Source organism: Stigmatopora argus, chromosome 11 (genome assembly GCF_051989625.1).
Source record: "Stigmatopora argus isolate UIUO_Sarg chromosome 11, RoL_Sarg_1.0, whole genome shotgun sequence".
In the NCBI taxonomy this organism is placed as follows: Eukaryota; Metazoa; Chordata; class Actinopteri; order Syngnathiformes; family Syngnathidae; genus Stigmatopora; species Stigmatopora argus.
In genome coordinates, this window is record NC_135397.1 from 13,686,178 (window position 1) to 13,708,069 (window position 21,892).

At 39.0% G+C, this 21,892-nt stretch overlaps 1 protein-coding gene across 1 annotated transcript; it reads right to left on the reverse strand.

Annotated features, from left to right (window-relative positions):
* Nucleotides 1–5,166: 5,166 nt before the first annotated feature.
* chst3a (carbohydrate (chondroitin 6) sulfotransferase 3a) lies at nucleotides 5,167–13,826 on the reverse strand. Its single transcript, XM_077613498.1, has 4 exons — nucleotides 13,541–13,826; nucleotides 6,739–6,888; nucleotides 6,151–6,657; nucleotides 5,167–6,087 (listed from the first exon to the last, which is right to left on the reverse strand). Exons 2-4 carry the CDS (start codon nucleotides 6,816–6,818, stop codon nucleotides 5,400–5,402), a joined length of 1,275 nt encoding a protein of 424 aa, XP_077469624.1. The 5' UTR covers nucleotides 6,819–6,888; nucleotides 13,541–13,826; the 3' UTR covers nucleotides 5,167–5,399.
* Nucleotides 13,827–21,892: the final 8,066 nt, after the last annotated feature.

Genomic DNA, 21,892 nt, shown 5'->3' on the forward strand with positions numbered 1-21,892 from the left:
TGTATCATTTTTGTTGTCACTGCTTTCTCCATTAGTAGTAGTCCTAAAGTGTCCTGATTTGCATAATTAGTTTCTTTTTGCAACCATCTTTCACATAGTCATTTACACTGGTGAACACTATCTACTCTATGGTCAACTCTCATTCTTTTACATTGCTGCCCTCTAGCGGCTTTTTAGAACTATCGCAGGATCATTTTAAGAACCGCTTTATCCTCATTAGGGTCGCGGGGGGTGGATCTATCCTTAGGGGTAATTTAGAGTGTCCAATCAGCCTAGCATGCATGTTTTTGGAATGTGGGAGGAAACCGGAGTACTCCACACAGGTGGACATGACCTGGATTCGAACTGAGGACCCCAGAGCTGTGAGGCCGTCGCGCTAACCGCTCGCACCACCGGGCCGCCGAGTAGGCAAACTTATGCCATAAATATTTTTATTTTGAATCTGACATATATAATCGCGATCATATCTTAAAAAAATACACAGTGCGCCCCTCAGCTCATGGCCATGGTTGTTGGAACACCATCCGCGCCTCAGGACCCCTAAGGAAGACGAGACCTCCCGCTCATCCAAGACGCCCCTAGGTGGAAGAGGACGACCCCCCGCCCAAAGCTGAAACCCACATCCCCCCACCAGTTTGCGCCCTGCACCCAACCAGGAAAGTAGTCGGCCTAGAGTGAGAGGGGACCTCCATCTAGCGAGAACAACATCCCCCTGTTGAAACCCACCACGCTGGACGGAGGCACCCAATCAGCGCAACCACCCGCCCCTATTTAATTTAAAATTACACTCACATGCCCTATAAATAATTTATGATGAAATACGCTTATTTTCATTAAAAACGTGTTATATACTATTGTATATTATATACTATATACCGTAAACTATATACTATAAACTATATACTATATATTATATACTATATACGATATATGATATACTATATACCACATACTATATACTATATACAATGTACTATATACTATGTACTATGTACTATATACTATACACCACATACTATATACTACATCAGACCTAGGATATCTTGTCCTTGAGGGCCGCAGTTGGTGGAGGTTTTTGTTCCAACCGATTAGGCACAGACAATTTAACAAATTAGATTTCTGCTGAAACAAGAAGCACCTGACTGCAATCCACTGATTGCACTTCTAAGATACCAGATTGGCGGAAAATATTCCTCTTATGGGTTGGCACAAAAACTTGCACCCATTGCGGCCCTTTCTGGAATTAATTGCTCAGGTCTGTACATACTATATACTTTATACCAGGGGTGGCCAAGTCCGGTCCCCGAGAGCTCCTATCCAGTCTGTTTTCCATGTCTCCCTCCACCAACAAACCTGAATCAAATCATCGGGATCGGTATGAAGCTTCTGGACAGCTTGCTGATGAGTTGATCATTATATTCAGGTGTGGTAGAGGAGGGAGATATGGAAAACAGACTGGATATGTCCTCTCGAGGACTAGACTTGACCACCCCTGTGCCTAACCCTAACTCTAACCCTAAACATAACACGCTGGGTTGGGGTTATGTTTAGAGTTAGAGTTAGGGTTACAGTCCGGGCCTTCGAGAGCCCCTAACCAGGCTTTCCTTTTTCTATGTGTACATTGGGAACTCTACTTACGCGAATGGAAGGTTCCAGAAATTGTTTCGGAACATTGATCTTTCGTAGAGCAGTACTTTCTTTATATGTAAATTCTCTAACTCATTCAACGCTCCTCAAAAAACTACCATCTAACCCCATTAAAGATGATCAAAGTGTCCAACTTTTGTCTGAATGATGTGAGAAACACACCAACATGAAAGAAAACGATGAAACACACAAATATGAAAGAAAATGATGAGAAAGTTATTTATTAGGTAATACAATTGATAACAAGCAACACAAAAACATGTTCACAACTTCAAATTATGAATTCAAAACAATTTAGGATTAAATAGAACTCCAAAGGAGTAACAGTCTCTCCATCTCATCATTCAGTACAGAGAAGAAATGCCAAGGAGTTGTCACTTTTAATGCTTCCTTCTGCTTCAATATCATAAAGATGGTAGGTGAATTACAACCATATTGCTTTGCAATAACAGAGCTAAATGGATAACAGGACCAGTAATTTTAAATAACGATCAAAGTTACTTGAACCACACTCAGTCAGCCGTAGAGCACACAGAAACAGACGACCATTCACACTCACAATCGTACCGCCACTAGAGGGAATTGAGCCTGCGCCTGCCCGCACTGAAGTCAGGTCAGTGAACCCCTACACCATAAGGTGGCCCCCAATAAAAATTGAAGGTACAATTTTGAGCAGAGTTGCCCTTTAAAGGTAGATGAACCTGGATTCGAACCCCACGTGCTAAGCACTCAGCCGCCGGGCCACCCTCAATTAATTATAAATTAAGTATTTTAAGGACTTACTTTTTTAAGGGTAAAAGAAATGACAACCATATAAAAATTATTTCCCCCTTCCTACAATTGAAATAGATTTAAATCTTTGAAAACATTAGGCATCATGCCTTTCTTATGATTGGAAAAAATGTTTTAAACACAGTTTTACTATGGTTGGCAGGTAAATAAGTTTACCATAAGTTATGAACGATTACAAACTATAAAAAAACAACATATATGAGTGAGTTTTCCAAGTCTTTGAGTCACACTGGACCTTAAACTTAACATTCTAATGGAAAAAGTAATAGCTACACAGTGTAACTCCCTTGTGACCTGTTGACTGTACCCATTTTGTCTTATTCTAAATGCTTCCATATTAATGTTGGGCAGCATACTTTCGTGTTATTTTTTTAATTTTTTTTAACATCCGAGAGTACATGCATCCGCATATGGGCACGTCGGACGCCAAAAAGGGGGGCAATTTGACTCCCGTCTCCAGCCAAAGTGAATACAATGCAGCCATTGATGCTGAGTCACAGTGGATGCCTTCATATGCCATCAATGGGAATGGTTAAAGCTACAGCACCTGGGCTATACTTCAAGACATAAAAAATCTCAAATCTCAATAGAAGATTTAAGGAGAATTACAACTGACTAGCAGCCTGGTGTAGAGTGGTCAGCGAATCAGCCCCACAGTTCTGAGATCGAGGGTTTGATCTCCTGTCCGGACCTTCCTGTGGGGAGTTTGCTTGTTCTCCCGGGCTTGCATGGGTCTTCTCTGGCTACTCCTGTTTGCGTCCAGAGCCTAAACACATGCATTGTAGGCTGGTTGAGCACTCTAAATTGCCCATGAGTCTGTGTGTGCGCAAATGGTTGTCTGTCTCCTAGTCCCCTGCGATCGGCTGACCACCAATTCAGGGCGGCCCCCGCCTGACGCCCCACGAATCTTGTGAGGATAGGTGGTATGGAAAATGAATGAATAGGACTATTTGAGTAGAGGTCAACTGCACTGATTTCACAGTTGTATAAAGCAAATGTAAACTACATTTTTGATTTATGAAAAAACTTGATTCCCCATACCATTTTATAGCAAAGGGAGTGAGCAGAAGAAACACCAGGGGCAAGGAAACGACAGGTGAGCTCACGGGCAATCACAAGGACAGGTCACACAGGGGAAAAACCCTAACCGAACATGGCAGAACCCATACCAAACACTGACAGGCAATATATATATGCGGAACATTGAGTTTTTCAATGCAAAACTCGGTCGTTTGGTCGCCGGTCTTTTGGTCGCCCAGAAGGTTATTGATAATTACCATTTAAATTGTTGCTCAACTTCCCTAAATACAAACTGTGAATTATTATTTAGTCATACTTAATGCCCTATTAATTATTAGGCTAAAGAAAAGCTCCAAATTTCCCGTACTTTTATTGTGTTTTGTTGGAGAACTTGTTAAGACCCTGACTGACGTCCCTTCCTAAGGGGACAACTCATGTACACACAAACTCTTGTACACTCACACGTCCGCTCAGTGAAACTGCTCAGGGCCATTGTTGGCTTTTATTGATGCGTAGATTGTGTTGTTTTACCTTGTTTTGTCGCCGGTCTTTTGGTCGCCCGTTGTTTGGGTCCGGGCGACCAAACGACCGCACACGCAAAATACCATATAGTCGCAACCTGTTAATTTTGTCATATGGAAAATCAGAGTATGACGTTGAAAGTACTATAGGTTGAAAGAAGAAATAAATCCTGTCATTTTATTATATGCACTAGGAGCATTTGTACTATTTCAGCCAACCAGATGGAAATGACAAAAATTAAAGTAAAGCCAAATGCATTCTGGCATAAGTGTAATTTCATTTTTTATTTTTTTTCCATTTGAAAATATTACAATCAGATGCATTTACTTAAAAAGGCGTGTGAGTATGTTCGAGAAATATCCTTCATATTATAAGTCTTTTATTATACTATTAAACATTGCTCCGGTGCAAAATGAGAAATGTTTAGAAAAGATGATAGCCTTAGGTTTAGATAAGGCCAAAAAATGCATTGCGATCTCAGGTCACTTTCAGTGAATGGCTGGTGTTTATAGCCATCAGTTTTATGTCCAATTTTGGGTTAAAACAGCTACTTTATTTTAGGAACAAAAGCATTGCTGATTTTGGCTCAGTGAAGTCCATTCTAATTCAGTAAAACGTTCTCACATAACAGTGAGACTTTAAAGCACCTTGTTTATGACATCATTACCATAAATCTTGAGAATACATTAATGAACAATATATTCCTCCGAGTTTAAAATATAATTCACTTCTATCATCTTTTGTTTGTTTGTGAGCCTATGGACAACATCGGATCAGACTTCTTAGTGAGAATATCACACCAAGTACAGAAATACCGTGACCGGACGTTTCGTCGAAAGACGTTTGGTCCGCAGACGTTTGGTTCCCGGACGTTTGGTCGACCGGACGTTTGGTCGACCGGACGTTTGGTAGACCGGACGTTTGGTAGACCGGACGTTTGGTAGACCGGACGTTTGGTAGAACAGACGTTTGGTAGAACGGACGTTTGGTCGCCGGGTTCGCTCGCTGTCAAATTCTGACAGAGAGTTTACTTTTGTTATTAGATATTAAACTCACTCTCTCTCTCATGATTATAATTTTGAGAGCTGGTTTCAACAGTAACAGCCCGGCGACCAAACGTCCGTTCTACCAAACGTCCGGGGGACCAAACGTCCGGGGACCAAACGTCTTTCGACGAAACGTCCGAGTGCGAAGAAATACACATCTTTGCCAGGCAAGTACAACAAGTTACTTGAAATCAAAATGATAGAACTACATTTAGATCTGTGAAATACTGTAATCTTTAACATATTGTGAGATGCCACAAGATACCACCAACAACTCAGATAAATATGTAAGAAACTAAACTGTTTTTCTCCATGCAAACCTCTAAAAAGTCTGCATACCACTGCTGTAAAGTCTTCTCAAGATTTTTTTTTTTACTGAAACGTCCTGTCCTCGCACAAGCTGATAGATTTATTGACGAGCGTCTTTGCATCGTCCACAAACCTGTACCCAAACAGCTTCATCGTGGGTCCACAGAGTCGCTGCACCAACTGAGCAATTGTGAAAGGAAGGCTATATCTCCATTTTTCCGCCTGTTCTGATGAGTTCCTCTGGGTGGAGAAGCGGTCACCATTGTCCTGAGCTGTGTGGGTATTCCTCAGGATCCACTCGCGGACTTGTGGGCTGAATGGGATCCCTGTGAACCTGTACATCTCTTCGGCCTTCTGCATAGGGTAGCGAGCGATGTCCTCGTAGCGCACCAACATGTAACGTCTCCTCAACCAGCCAGGCTGGCTCAGGCCCACCTCAGCTGCCCATCTGATGTTGTCACAGTTTCCCTGAAGTATTTCCTTGTAATTCTCGGGTGGCTGTCCATCTTGTGCAAAACCGTTCCACGTTTGGTACTTTGGGAAGGCCAATATGCGTGATGCCAATATGGCACGTGGATCTCGTACTAGCTGGATTATTTTGATGTCCAGGCGAGGGTCCTCCACTAGAGGCTGGAGAGTTTGCCACTTTTGGACTCTCACAGTCTTGATGGCTTGATGTTGTTTGGAAAGGCACAACTGCGACGCGAGCGTCAGGTTGAGTGGACCGCATGGCCGGTTTTTGCAACGGTACCTACGACGACAGCATTTTTTTTAGATGACATTTAATCAAATTCAACCAGAAAGTGGACCTTACCGCTCATAAACGTCTTTAATGACAGGAGTACAGACATGCTCTTCACACAGCGATAAACTGGAATGTCTGCGGAAGAGCTCAGGGGTGACATGGTCCTGGGGAGGAGGAGAAATGAACTTCTCCAGAGGTGAGAAATCGCACAGGAAGAGGCCTTTGAGTACATCGCGATAAATTGTCGGCAACAGGCTGCTAGTGTTTGTTTCTGCAGATTTATTCATCACCATGCGTTCTACGTGCCATAGTGGCTCAAAGAGGTAAAACATGTTCTCTCCATGCTGGTTAAAAAATTGGCCCACAAATGAGGAGCCTGATCTTGTCGTGGCCATTAGTAATATGTGCTTTCGACGACCATTCTTAAGTTCGTCCTTGCTTTGCTCCTCGGTTCGTTTGGAGCTACTCCCTTTTGTAGCATTGATGGTCAGACTAGCTTGTGTTGTGTTGCTGTAATCCAGGGACGCTTGTGTGGTTTGCTGAGGCATTTGTCTCTGCATCATTTTTTCAGACACCCTGATGAGAAAAAAAAGTATTAGAAGAATAGTTTTTTTGTCATTTGTTACATTATTACATTTAGTAGCCTATAACTCATACCTTGATATAATGTTACTTTCCTTTTCAATGATGACCAGGGCCATGATGAAGATGAAGACAATGGCATATTTGAACTTCATGTTTTTAAGTCCTGTTGTGATAACTTCAGTTCAAGAAGGCCATCACAGAACCAGCAATTTCATTCTTCACCTAAAAAAACAAAACAAGTAATGCATTATTCAGATTTAGGTCATCGGGAAAGGCTTTGTCAACTGATTATGGATTGGGGAGTGCACCCTGAAATGGTTACCAACAGTGGCGGGCCATCAGGGCGTTCAAGGCCTTCTCTGCTGGCCTAAGAAATATCTGAATCATGTATTATATTTTGTCCATCAATAATTAAATAATTCCAAATTGTCTGTTAGCTTCCCTTCATTGCTTTTCCCCCTGGTTGCACTGCTTCCAGATGTGCGTTTTCATATACAAGCATTTAACCAATCACATTTCAGCCATTATTTGTTGCTAGGGTCAGAAATCTGCCTCAAGGCATTCACAATCAGTTCTGCAGGCTCTGCTGCATTAAACAAGCGTCGATAAGACTGTTGCTTTAACCAATCAGATTTTGAGTTGGCAACACCACAATGTATTGTCGCAGACGTAGGGATACGTCATTGCCTTCTCACAGGCGTAGGGATACGTCATCGCTTGCACCAACTATGATTGGCTAGTGATAGAGTGGCTTAGCCAGAGCTACCAAACTGTATCTGGGGCAAGCTGCACAAGCAAATATATTGTTGTGTTGATTTAAAGCCATTTTCAAGACAGACTTTTCAAGAAAAAAAGCTGGACATCATTAAGAAAGGTCGGACAACTCCAAAGCAAGCAAATCTGTCACAACCGGGAACGAACATTTTCAGCACTAAATTGAATAAAAACGTATGCCAGAAATACGACAGGACAGGCTCGACTTTCAGCATTAGTTTCGATGGCGATAGAAAAGAAGGAAGAAAGAAAGGAGGATGGATATTGTGTACAGTTAAAAATGTTTTTGGGTGAGTAAAATATGGTTATATTCCTAAATAGTATTTCAATTGTATGAGGTTATTATTGATTATTTTTTATGTGTCGCAGCTGTAGCTGCAGTAGAGGTTTTATAGCCATAAAATAGTTTTTGAGGGTCGGATTGATTTGCTGAAGGCGTCACTAGAAAATGCACGGACCGCCGCTGGTTACCAATCACAACACTTGGATAACGAAGAATGTATAAAACCTAATTTTCAAAAAAATATGTTCAAAATGGAACCATAAACATGCATGGTAGGTTGCTTCACCGCTCTAATTTGTCCGTAGGTATGCGTGTAAGTGTGAATGGTTGTTCGTCGTATTGTGCCCTGTGATTGGCCTGGAACCAATTTTGGGTGTCCCCCACCTACTGCTCACAGTTGACTGGCATAGGCTTCAGCAACCATACAAGCCTTGTAAGAATAAGCGGCACGGAAAACCTTTAAATTATCATCTAGTTATAAGACATGTCACAACAAACTGTTACTTTTATTTACAATTAACTGTTGTGAGTTCTGGGTTGATAGATTAACAAAAACATATTCAGATGTAATTTCTTTTAAGGGTTATTGGTGTTTACATGGCCATTACTGGTTACTGCTAATATTTGGCCTGACAGGAACTTCAGTATTTTTTTTTACCTGGCTGCCTGATGTGAAACCTCAGGAATGTTCCACAGTTTTAAACCGAGCTCCTGTACACTTGGAGAAAGACCGCTTGGCAGAATGAATGAGGGGGGGAAGGAGGGATGGGTGGCTTGGGTTGATGCAAAGAAGGATGTTTTTCATTCCGTACTGGAACACGTCCACACGGCACCATCATGAATAGTCACTGTGATTTTCACATCCTCAACCATATTAGTCTTTTTTATACACTGTCGTATTGCTCAATTGCTCTTTTCCTTTTGACAATCGGATAGGTTGTTTTCACAGACACTCCTGCATGTGACCTGGACATATCAAGAGAATGATTCATTTCAGCAATTCAAGTACAGTGGTACCTCGACCTACGATCAGCTCTACCCACGAATGCTCGAGGTACGATGAAAATTTCGATCGAATAATTCGCCCTAGATACGATCAAAATTTCAAGATGCGACCAAGCCAGGTGGCCATGACATGAGAGGCTGTTTATCATTGTAGTGCACTGTCTTTTTTTGCCGCATCTCTTTCGTGTATAACAGATATCTACGAGCACTGAACGATTTATTCAGACTAGTTTCTCCTACGCATCGACCAGGAAACGCACAACGCGCATGCGCGGGCAAAAAGAGGGCTTTCTGGGTAATGAAGTATACTCGTGCACACAACACCGATAGGCAATGACACCCTTTCTCAGAATAAAACTTCATTACCCATAATCAATATGTGGGTAGGCTGTTATTCCTACCTCAGCCTGTTAGCTCCCGCAATCGCTCATTCAAGACTACTTCTCGTTGGCAAGTGGTCGTGCGTTATCCTATTGTGAGGACATTTGTGTGCATCATTTTCGGAATATTTTGAAGGGAATACAACAGCAAACAGCCCATCGATAGCGAACGTGAGGGTGGAGGCGTGGCAAACAGCTAACCCGCCCAGAACAAAGGTAAAAAAAAAAAAATAGAATTCAGTTTTGTTTAAAGTTACATTAAACGTGTTTGAGTGTGTCTGTATATATTAATCCAAGTTAATTTAAATTTGTTTGTTCGTTTACAAGTGCGTTGTTGCCGTGGATAAAGTCCCCCCGAACGTTTTTGGTGTTTTTTCAGAGGGCTGGAACAAATTAATTTGTTTTTAGTTCATTTCAATGGGAAACGTCCACTCGAGTTACGAAAAGCTCGACATACGATCTCAGTCCCGGAACGGATTAAGATCGTATGTCGAGGTACCACTATATATCATTAAGACAGGGACAATTTTCAAGCCGAAATGTTGTATGTTCTCTAAGTAAATATCACTCATTTATTTAATTTAATACGTGATGGCCATCAGGCAACAAAGACCGATCTGATGGAAATTGAAAACTTTTACATACATCATATTCAAGAATGATTGGAGCATCTGGTAAATCAGACTAATTTGCTTAAGCAGCAATGTGTATCCTTGTTTGGCTTCTCTAAATCAACGGATATTAAATTTGGGGGATTTTAAACAATAACTAATGCTGTTTTTAGGGGTTTTGTGACACCTCTAAAATCTGAAAAGTAGTTTGGTTCTGTAAAGCAACTCTAAAAGCATCTATAGCATTTGGTAGCTATAGCATTTGGTAGCTAAACAGTGATGTATTTGCATTAATTCACACACTTTGGCACATTCCCCCTTCAATTGACATCTCACTCATTCAGGTGCTCATATTATTTTCTGATTCTATAATATTCATCACAAGACACAGTCCGTCAATGTAGAAAAATGGATAATCTGTGAATATCTATATATGTAGTACATGAATTTCTCACTCAGCCCTTTAATATCCCGTCATTTAGTAAGAAAAAAAAGAGGTCTGTCTGAGACAAAGTTGAACTCAAACCTAAACTGCTAAATTGCTGCTATTCCTCGGTGGGTCGTTACTACTTAATGACACCTTTTGTATTGCTCATAACTTTGCATATTTCTTTGCAGGTGTGTCACAACATCTTCAAACACTGTCCCAAAATAAAAAATGACCACTTAACTTGTCATTAGCAGTGAACAAGCGAACAGGGCCTTCCACATCCTAAAAATGACCCGAATAATAATGAAACAATGACAAGAGGCATTCACAACACATAGTTGGTGTTAGTCCATATTAGTTTGCTTAACTTCATCTTGAGTTTCTGAAAATCTACTACTGGATATCAAATATTATTCTGTTACGTTTTACATTCATCACACCTGACTGCAAGAAAGATCATGTCGTGTTGTCAGTTGTTACGACAACTGGCAGAGGAATGCATCAGCTTACTTCGCAGCTATCTCAGACTTAGACAATGAGCTATTGTGAAGGCGTAAAAGGAACCCAAGAAGGCCGAATGAATTCACCTCCCCCCGCTTGTGCTGCCAAAACAGCACAAGGAGGTCCAAACTAAGATGTCGCCAGCATGTTGAAGGCAAAATTAAATCAAACATTTGGAAAAAACACAAATCTTTTCATTTAAATAACATTGGCATAACAACAAAAATATATATAAATATTCCTTGTGAAAGATTACGCCGATCAGATTACACATTGGTGCATTTCGGCCACAGTGCTTAATCTGTTGGGCAAATAGCCCGGTGGACTTTCTCTGTTGCTGCACAGAGAACTTCTGTAGCGGTCTTAAAGGGACACTCCAGTGAGACTCAAAATGAGAAAATTTATTGCTTGGGTCAAAGAAAAGTGTTGTTAACAAGCCCACCAAACTTGAAATAATACAAAAATGACTCATTAATTTTATTAAGGTTTAAAAATGGCCCAACCATTAATTTTCAGAGGATACGTTTCTGCTCACTGTACTCAAAACAAGGCCGGAACTTTGGGGGGGATGAGGGCTGTAGAGGGTCCATTCTGCGGGTGTAAATGGGGGATCCCTTTTCCAGTGGTTGAGATTAGGGGCTAAAAATCATATGATGTTGATCGGAGCTATATAGTATAGTGTCAAAGTGAGTGTACTTAGCAGTGGTAACATCAAACTCCAAGCCAGCAAACACTCCCAAAGCCCACAACCTTTCCACGAACACACCCATTTCACCGATGACCAATCAGAACAATGAGTGTGCAGATCAGATTCTATATATTTGAGGAAAAATAAGAGCTAATAATAGGGTCAATTTAGAATGGGGAAAAAATGACATTCTGGGTGCAAATTGTCATGAAAACTTGGTAAAAATGGATACAAGGTTGTTAAAAATAATATAAAAAGGAGATTAGGTTTCACTTTAGAGCACATTTCACGTATTTAGATGCAAATTAAGTATGTGGCATAAAAAAATGAACATAAAACTGTCAGCCATATATTTTTTGAAACACCCAAAGAATTAATTTCTCAGTATAAACCCAGCTGAGAAACATAAAAATACTGTGACACATACTGGGGGGAACACAGGGTCGGGAAGAACTGACAAGGGTGACACACTTAAACGAGAAAAGAGAAAACAAAAGAATGGAAGAAGAAAAAAAAAAAGAAAACTCCCAAGTATGCTCTTTTGGGTGGGTGGGGATTAGGAATGAATTAAATTAGGAAAAAACACCTCAGAGCATAAACAACAGTATACAAGAGATAGACGCCCTGTAAATGTGTGTGTGTTTTTCAACAAGTCTATGAAGCCTCTGGCTCCTCTCACCTCCTAAATAAATGTGTTCAATTTCATTGTCTGACCCAAATAAGCATTTAGAATTGAACCTGTATTTCAAGATTGTTGAATCAAAGGAGAGCTCATTTAAATACGTATTCTATTGTCACGCCACGTCGCAGAAAACCTGCAATCACAGCTTTTTATTTCTGTATATGTACATGATATTAGGGAGTTTATCAACAGGGTATTAATAGGGATATTGTAGGAAAGCTCACAGTAGTACACCTCTTTTTCGTTGGTGGCAAAGTCCTTAAAGTCAGCTTTAGAAATTTTTGTTTACTTACAAGTTAGTGGTGTAATAATAAAAAATAAAAATATTTCAAATACATGCAGTAGGCTGGTTGGACACTCTGAATTGCCCCTAAAATATGAGTGTGAGCGTGAATGGTTGTCTCTCTCCTTGTGCCCTGCGATCATCTGGCCACCAATTTAGAGTGTCCCCCGCCGTGTGCCCGAAAGTCAGCTGGGAGAGGCTCCAGCACCCCTAGCAACCCTAATAAGGATAAAGCAGTTCAGAAAATTTATAATAACAATAATAATAATAGCCCTGCGATCGGCTGGCCCCCGATCCGGGGTGTCCCCCGCCTCTGGCCTGGAATAAGCTGATATGGGCTCCAGCACCCCCCGCGACCCTAATGAGGATAAAGCGGTTCAGAAAATAAGATGAGATGAGATAATAGTATTAGTAGTAGTAGCAGTAGTAACAGTAGTAGTAGTAGTAGTAGTAGTATTAGTAGTAGTAGTAGTAATAGTAATATTATTAATGGTAGTAGTAGTAATAGTAATAGTAGTAGTAGTAATATTATTAATAGTAGTAGTAGTAATATTATTAATAGTAGTAGTAGTAATTGTAGTAGTATTAATAGTAGTAGTAGTAGTAGCAATATTATAAATAGTAGTAATATTAGTAGTAGTAGTAGTAATATAGTAATATTATTAATAGTAGTAGTAGTAATAGTAATATTATCAATAGTAGTAAAAATAATAATAATAAATAACGTCAATGGATTCTTATGGAGCTTATCATCAATTGACATTTTTTTTTATGCATAAACATCTAATACATTAAGGACAAAATTTGCTGAAAGCCATATTATTGCCTTAGCAAGAGCTGTTGCACCTCTTTTATATACATACATACTACATCCATTAGAGAAGAAGCATATTACACTTCTCCATACATTATTACATGAATACACAGTATGCATACTATTGCTTAGTTCCATTAAAAAGCTGCAACATTAAATTTACTTGTGCCTTTTTGAGCAAATATATTAGTTTAATAGCCGCAAAGGAAAAACGTCGTCAAGACGCAAACCTTCATATTCCCCGTAATAATCCTCGTAATATGTATATATAATAAAGACGAAGTATTTTATATGCATTATGGTTACGGTTCGGCACGTTTATTAATGCGGTATTTCATTTGCCCACTGCTTTTGTTTTGAAATGCCCCGTTACATTGGCATTGAGGTTGTACACTTTACAGATAATGATTGATTTTTACCCACCTTTACGATGCTCTCTGTCCGCCCGGGGTCGCGAGTAAGAGACGATTTGGTGGAGGAAACACAGTCCACGCAGCATCTCGCAGCATTGTCCCCGGCAAGGACACACTGCCTCATTGTGTTCACGATACATTTACCGGCAGCCCAGATGCATCAGTCGGAATCATCATTAGTTCTCCAGAACTCCAGAAAGGACGAAAACTTATCCGAAAACTACAAATATATGTCAATGATCGCCTCTCAACATCTTTCCTCTCTTAAAACAAACAACATGAACAACGCGGGTGCGACGATAATGACGTCACGCGACTAAGGATGCCCCAGCTAGTCAGTCACGTGACACGCTCCAACACTCTCAAATCGCAGTGTGAGTTCGTGGTTGTCATGAAAAAAAAGCAAAGATAGACGTCCAATCGATTTTGTCTGGGAGAAATAGCAGAAAACAGTCTCTACACGCTCCTTCTTAGAAAAAGCAGTAATCATTCGTTTTAAACACACACATCCTTCTTTACTAAGCATGAAACGTGTCTTTTAAAATGAAAGTTTCTCATTCCATGTTTTTATTTTATTTTTTTTACCCCCAATATCCTAAATTATATCAACTGTTCGTCAGCATTTCCGTTAAATGTTGTCGGGTTAACCCTAAACCTAACCCTGACCCTAAGGCTAAGCCTAAAGCTAACCCAAAAGCTAACCCAAAAGCTAACCCAAAAGCTTACCCAAAAGCTTACCCAAAAGCTAACCCAAAAGCTAACCCAAAAGCTACCCCTAACACTAACCCTAAAGCACAGGTGTCAAATTGGCGGCCCGGGGGCCAAATCTGGCCCGCCGCATCATTCTGTGCGGCCTGAGAAAGTAAATCATGAGTGCCGACTTTCTGTTTTAGGATCAAATTAAAATGAAGAGTATAGATGTGTATTAAATTTCCTGAGTTTCCCCCTTTTAAATCAAAAATTGTAATTTTTTAATCATTTTTTTCAGTTTTTAGTTCAAAAATCATTTTGTAAAATCTAAAAATATATATAAAAAGCTAAAATAAACATTGTTTTAAATCTATAAAAAATGGAATATTCAGGATTTTTAATCCAGTTCTTTTAATCTATTTATAAAAAAAATCTAAATATCATATCTAAAATGGTTCGGCCCACGTGAACTCAAGTTGACGTCAAAACGGCCCACGAACCAACCCGCCTGACACCCCTGCCCTAACGGTTAGGGAGACAGAAAACAGACTGGATAGGGGCTCTCGAGGGCCGGACTTGGCTAACCCTAAAGCTAATCCTTCTTAGAAAATTCAGTAATCATTCATTTTAAACACACACATCATTCTTCACTAAGCACTAAACGTGTCTTTTAAAATGAAAGTTTCTCATTCCATGTTTTTTTTATTTTTTTATTTTTTACCCCCAATATCCTAAATTATATCAATTGTTCGTCAGCATTTCCGTTAAATATTGTCGGGTTAACCCTAAACCTAACCCTAACCCTAAAGAAAACTCCCCATCAAAAAAACGTGATAATATTGGGCATTTACCCCTGAAGAATTGCGGTAAATTACCATGAAAACAAACCAATCTTTTCTAAAGAAAAAAGCAAATATTAATAGAAATATTAAACGGAACCTGATGACTTGTCGCCCGTGCATCTGAATGTTCTTTGAACATCCTTACCTAACCCTACACTACCTAAAGCTAACCCTAAACCTAACTCTAAACCTACCCTTAAAATAACCCTAAACCTAATCCTAAAAATTCCCTAAATCTAACCCTAACCCTAACCCCTAACCCCTAACCCTAACCCTAACCCTAACCCTAACCCTAACCCTAACCCTAACCCTAACCCTAACCCTAACCCTAACCCTAACCCTAACCCTAACCCTAACCCTAACCCTAACCCTAACCCTAACCCTAACCCTAACCCTAACCCTAACCCTAACCCTAACCCTAACCCTAACCCTAACCCAAACCCTAAGCCTAACCCTAACCCTAACCCTACCCAGCGCAGTATTGACACCCTAACGGTTAGAGAGACATGGAAAACAGATTGAAACGGATGATTCTTGGTTTTAATTCCCATGGGATCTACTGAATATTAAATATCTTACATTTACGGCCCTCGGCTCTGCAAGCAAGCATCACGATTGAAAAATTAATACTTTGTAGTCAGAATTCAAACCCAGGATTTTTTACTGGTGCACTTTTGGCGATGCTGGCCGCGGCCAACAATGTGTGCTAAGGCCTCATTGTTTTGGTCCCCATGCCACTGTTAACTAAGGCAGCAAGCCCGCATGCTAACCATCTAACACCGGTATATTTGACCTGTTTTATTAACTTTAGAAGTTAATTTCTAAACACAAGATGGAAGCAGACTTGTGCATTACAAAATTTGCGCACAAGTAATTCAATTATCTTGAGTTTTTTTTTTTTTAAAGATCAATGTCAACATTTTCTTTAATTCGACAGATTCAGTTTGTCATTAAATATCTGCACATAACCACCTACAAATAAAACCAGATTTAAGGGGCTTTTATCCAAACATGACATGGAAAATTTATTATTTTTAGTATACTATTGGACTATGACAATGGCGTATTCACAGGTATCAACAAAAAAAAAAACAATCAGGAAGCTGCAGCTTATTCCTTGTGTGGATGCCAAAGTCTTTACAAATCCAAGGAAACTTTACCATATTGAACCAGTTATGAAATATTTTTCTTGATTATTTATTTATTATTTATTTATTATTTATTTGTCTGTTTGTTTGTTGTTGATATTTGTGTACTTTGTGGTGAAGCTTTCAATCTCATTATACTTTTTTAATGTATAATGTATAACAACATATAATGACAACAAAAGCATTCAATTAAATTCTCATAGAATAGACTATAAAATCCCACAGCTGGGTGACATAACACTTGAACCACAATATATGCTTGATATGTTTGACCACAGCATTCAGTTTTTTTTTTTCAAACTTTAAAAAGATTGCATCCCATTCAAGAAACACGTGACTTGCTTCGGACAAAGGCTGTTGCTGAGAAAGAGGACAACACTGAAGGTGGAATTTACTTCATTTTTGGAATCTCATCTAATGATGGAAAGAGTTGGTATGGGCATCATTTAATCGTGAGGTAACCCCTTGCCAATTAGGTCCCATATCCTTCCTCCTCAAGTTACAATGAACAGCAATTTCTCCTTTTATAAATCTTGTCTTGCATAATTTAAACAAGTCATTCTTTTCAAGGCTTTCTCCAACAGAGAGAACCCGAGAGGGCACTCCTGACCCCGCCACAAACAAAACTGAGAAAAATATAATATCCTTGCAATTTTAATTAGACTTTTATAATGCATGAGGAGTCAATAGATCAGAGATTCAATGGGCCTGCCAAAGCTTTTGTTCCAACTTCTCTGACATGAAAAGATTTGTTATTGGAGATTTCACTTTTTCAGGGCAAGAAAGTGGGCCTTTGGGAGGAATGGTTTGAAAACATGATCACTGGTTTGGTTAGATTAATTATCTGTTTAATTTGGAGCTAGGCAGGTGGAAAAATTCTATCCAGGCAGCATCCCAAAGAGCTGATGGCTGTCTGGATGTTAGTCACACACGTAAAGTCCTGTGTTGTGTTATTTTGACAGATGGTTCCGAGGTTTATGTGTGAGACAAGTCCTCGCTTCCTTTTGGGGATCAATGTCTGTCCTGGTTTATCTGATGTTTTCTCCAGGTGATCAATCATGCCGACAACAACTTGGGGTTAGAGTTACTTCCACAAACGGAGTGATGGAGATTAAAAGACTGGTAATGATAGGCCTTACTGCAAGGATTTAAATAGATGCCAATTGATACTAACATTTCTTAGTAATTTGCATGACAGAATGTTTGACGTTTCTACCAGTAACCGCCCAGTTTATACTCAAACTGGATGGATCTCAAATCTAAAATAGTGCATCCATTAAAATGCAATCTTCCCTCCCCAATCCCTCTTAATGAAAAGACATAATTGACATGTGAAGTTGCCCTTGTCAAACGATTTGATTCTTATTGACAATCTCATCTTTGAAGGATAAAAAAACACAAGCCTTGAACTATCTTTAATATCAAGGTGCCTGCACGTTTATAATAGTTCCCATTGATGTCCAATCCAACGTAATCCCTGTCAATGGCACTGAAACATGGTCACTTCTAGTCTTATTTCCTGTTTTTCTATTTATTACCAGTGCCCCAGAGCCACAACTAAACTATATTAAGGCCACCACAGTATTAGCACCTTTTGCTCACTTACAAAATGGCTGATGATGACTTTACGCCAAATATTCGGGCATTCTGTCAGGTAATTTGACTTTTAATGCAAGTGTGATCAATGCTCCACATCCCCTTCGAGTGCTGTATTTGGCCTGAGGGAACGCTCGGCCAAAAAGAATCCAACGGTGTCATCTCTCAATCCTTGACACAGCAAATAAACACAGAGCCCCAGCAACTTTATCCCTGACTTCCTTCTGCATTGTCTCCTTGATGTGTTTCAGAATGGAAAAAGCAGACAGAGACTGAAGGTTAAGTGCGTGTACCAATACTCACAAAAGCAACTTAACCCCTTAGGACATGATGAGATTACAAATGCATTCTTTAAGGAACCCCATATAGATCTTTGTTTTTTTGTAAAGGCCAAAGTTCCATGTATTCATATACATATGTGTATATGAATTGTATTCTAACTAACAACTAAAGCAGGGGTCGGGAACCTTTTTGAAAGAGAGAGCCATAAACAATTCTTATTTTTTAATGTTATTGCTAAAGAGCCATTCTCAGAATTTAAAAGTAAAAATGTATGAAAATGTGCGATAATTTTTTTTCTGTCATTTCATCACTTTTTAATCACAAAAAGTCTTTGAATTCTTTTGACAACATTTTTATGCTGTTGCTAATCATCAGTATTAATGAGATGAGTAATGAAAAACTAAATTATGATTAAAGTGGTAGTCTCAACGCCACTGTGTCAACGTGAAGCTCCTATTGGTGCATTCGGGACTTGGCTCTCTCACTAGGGATTTCCATATTTTACCTCACAGGTTAGTGGAGAGCCATATGCACCCATGGACAGAGCCACATATGGCTCCCGAGCCATAGGTTCCCTACCCCTGAACTAAAGCATACATTTTTGCTGTCAAGTTTAAGCAAAAAGAAAAAATCGACCGACTGACACTTCATATGTTAACTACACATTAAAGGCCCAGTCCTAATTCTAATTTATCTGATTGGAAACACACAATCATTATCCTGTGTCATGATAAAACATATTTGAATTTAAAATTAAATAACAAACACCCACAAACATGCACTCCTGACTTTGTAGCATGAAGTTAAAGTACGAAAGACCTGAAAATGACCTTAGGAGAAAAGAGCCTAGGTTCATGTCACACACTGGAGTATTCACCAATATCTAATTGCTGTGCATTGTATTCATTTGACTGTTCACCTCTCATAAATTATGCCCCAGGATACTTAAACCGACACCACCTGCCCACCCTTGTTGTCTCAAAGGATTTTTCACTTCAGAGAAAACTAACCACCTCACTGACTCGAGAAACTGTGTAATAGTACATAGAAACTAATTTTAAGAGTATATTCAACAAATCAAATACATGTTATTTAACTCATTGAAAGCAGTAAGATATCCAATCCATTTGACTAAAAAATTTCCTTTGCTGTGTTCGGAGGTCGCAGGTCTCCCATATTGCCTATAAGGGGCAGCAGAGGACCACATAAAGAGCGCAAAGTGACGCACTTCCCAAGCGTTTCCATTCAACAAGACAACTCAGAATAAGGCGCATTTTCTATAATTATGACAAAAATGCTAGATGGAGTTCATTTGAGCTTTTACAAGAAATGCTATTTTATAAATGGAGGCGGTGTTACTGCGTGGGCTTCTTTCATGGAGATAGGGAATCAAATTAAGAAATGGAAAATAATAAAACTAAATATCCGGAGATACGGGGGTCAGCCTGTGGGATTCAAACATGAATCGTGAGAGCTGCTTTATTTAGCCCACATGAAAGTGGGAACGCTTCATCTGTCATCAGTTTTTAATGTTGGCTTATATGAGCTATGATTTCATTATTCTTGAATTCGTATTAAAATATAATCTCCACCCTGATGTTAAAGGATCCTAGGAAAAAGTGATAGTTTTAGCAATGTTAGTAATTTTTGTAAACGGGGAATTTGATTAAATATATATTTTCAAAATGAACAACAATAGGCAAAGGAATAACAAATAAAACCAAGAAAAAAATTGTATTTATATAACTGTCAATGGGTAGAAATTTGAATGTGCATTGTGTTGGTTATTTATTTCCCCCCGGAAATTCTCACTCTTTTTTTTGTAAAAATAAAAACGTGTTTATTATTAAAATTATTGGAATGAAAAAAAATGTTAAATGAAATTAAAAATAGTTGAATAGAAAGTTAAATCCCTGAGAGAACCCAATGGGCTCCACATACACATAGTTTATATAAAAATATTAATCATAAATAAGAGTGAATGAGTAAAAAACATTTAAAAAAATCTTAAATACATCCATATAAAAATATTGTGAATCAAAAATAATGTTGAATCATGTTGTATCTCTCAAGACTGCTCATCTGTTGAGACTATATTTTGTGTCTTGGCCTTTTCTCTAACTTTATTCATCCCGTATTCGGGAAATGTCATATATTTTTAAGTTTACTAATGCTGACATTCCACCATGCGTTCCAAGGTAAAATCCAGCACATTTATTTATTTCGTTTTTGTGTAAATGTGATTTTTGTGGTCTTCGACTCCTAAAAGCCATGGTAGCATTTAGTTCTGGTCTTTAGCAGGTCTTGGTTTCAGATAACGTGATCTTGAGCACAACACCAAACATGATATTCCGTGATCAACCCCCCCAGCAGGGGCACCCCAAAAAAAATCTAGAGAAAAGCAACAACAACAACAACAATGTCAACTTAATGATTTTGAGCCATTTATTTTTCTTAATTCACTGACTGGCACCGATGGCTACAGACAGGCTTACAGTTTTTACCTGCCCTGCCAGTATACAACGTCGTTGTAGTTTACTTGTCCAAAACAGTCATTCTTAGCCTTTACAAAGCAGCATAAATGAACAGACCCCTGATCTTTCCTCGCCTGTAGTTATTTGAGGACGTCGACAATGACACAACAAAAATTGAAATGCACCCCTCCTTTCATCCCTCACCACTGGCCCGCCCCTTCATGTTCTCATTCTGGCAAAAGGTCAGAAATTCAATCACAGTCGCCACGGCTATAACAATATATGTATGGGAACGGGCTACTAGTGTTAACTCTTGTGTAATTTCTGAGCCGCCTTTGGTCATTTTGCCAAGAATGGAGAGATGTCTCTCACTGAAGTTATCCATGAATTCAAACAACACTCTTTTATTCCTGACTCACTCTTCATGTCACTGTAAAAAAAAAGTTTGTAAACATATGCACCAAAAAAAAACCAACCCAAAAAACTAATAATTGTCCACTACTGGAACTACAATCCATTTGAAATGGGAGGGAGTGATCATTCGCTGCCAATATTCCCAGTCCAAATGGATTGGACTTAAAGCGACATCAATGGGAAATAATAAAAATCGGACATAGGCCAAAAATGAATCGCATTCCTTTTTTTACTTTACCACCTGTTTTCATTTTTTTTGTTTACAGTATCTTTCTGATTACAAGTCACACCAGCCCAAGAATACGCAATGAAAATGGAAAAAAAATCATAGGAGTACAAGTCACATTTTTGGGACGGCAACTTTCTATTTTATCAGAAATTAGAACAAACATACGTTAAAGTGACAATAGTAAAATGGAAAAAAATATGCATCTGTTAACGTAACAGTTTTCCAGATAACTACAGCCTAAAAAAGCAACATAATAGACCACATGTGTCAAAGTGGCGGCCCGGGGCCCCGCCGCATCATTTTGTGTGGCCCGGGAAAGTAAATCATGAGTGCCGACTTTCTGTTTTAGGATCAAATTAAAATGAAGAGTATAGATGTATATTCAATTTCCTGATTTTCCCCCTTTTAAATCAATAATGGTAATTTTTTAATCCTTTTTTTTCAGTTTTTAGTTCAAAAATCATTTTGTAAAATCTAAAAATATATATAAAAAAAAGCTAAAATAAACATTGTTTTAGATCTATAAAAACTGAATATTCAGGGCTTTTAATCCAGTTCTTTTAAGCCATTTATATAAAAAAAATCTAAATATTATATCTAAAATGGTCCAGCCCACATGAAATCGAGTAGACGTTAACGCGGCCCGTGAACCAACCCGAGTCTGACACCCCTGTAATAGACCGTCGG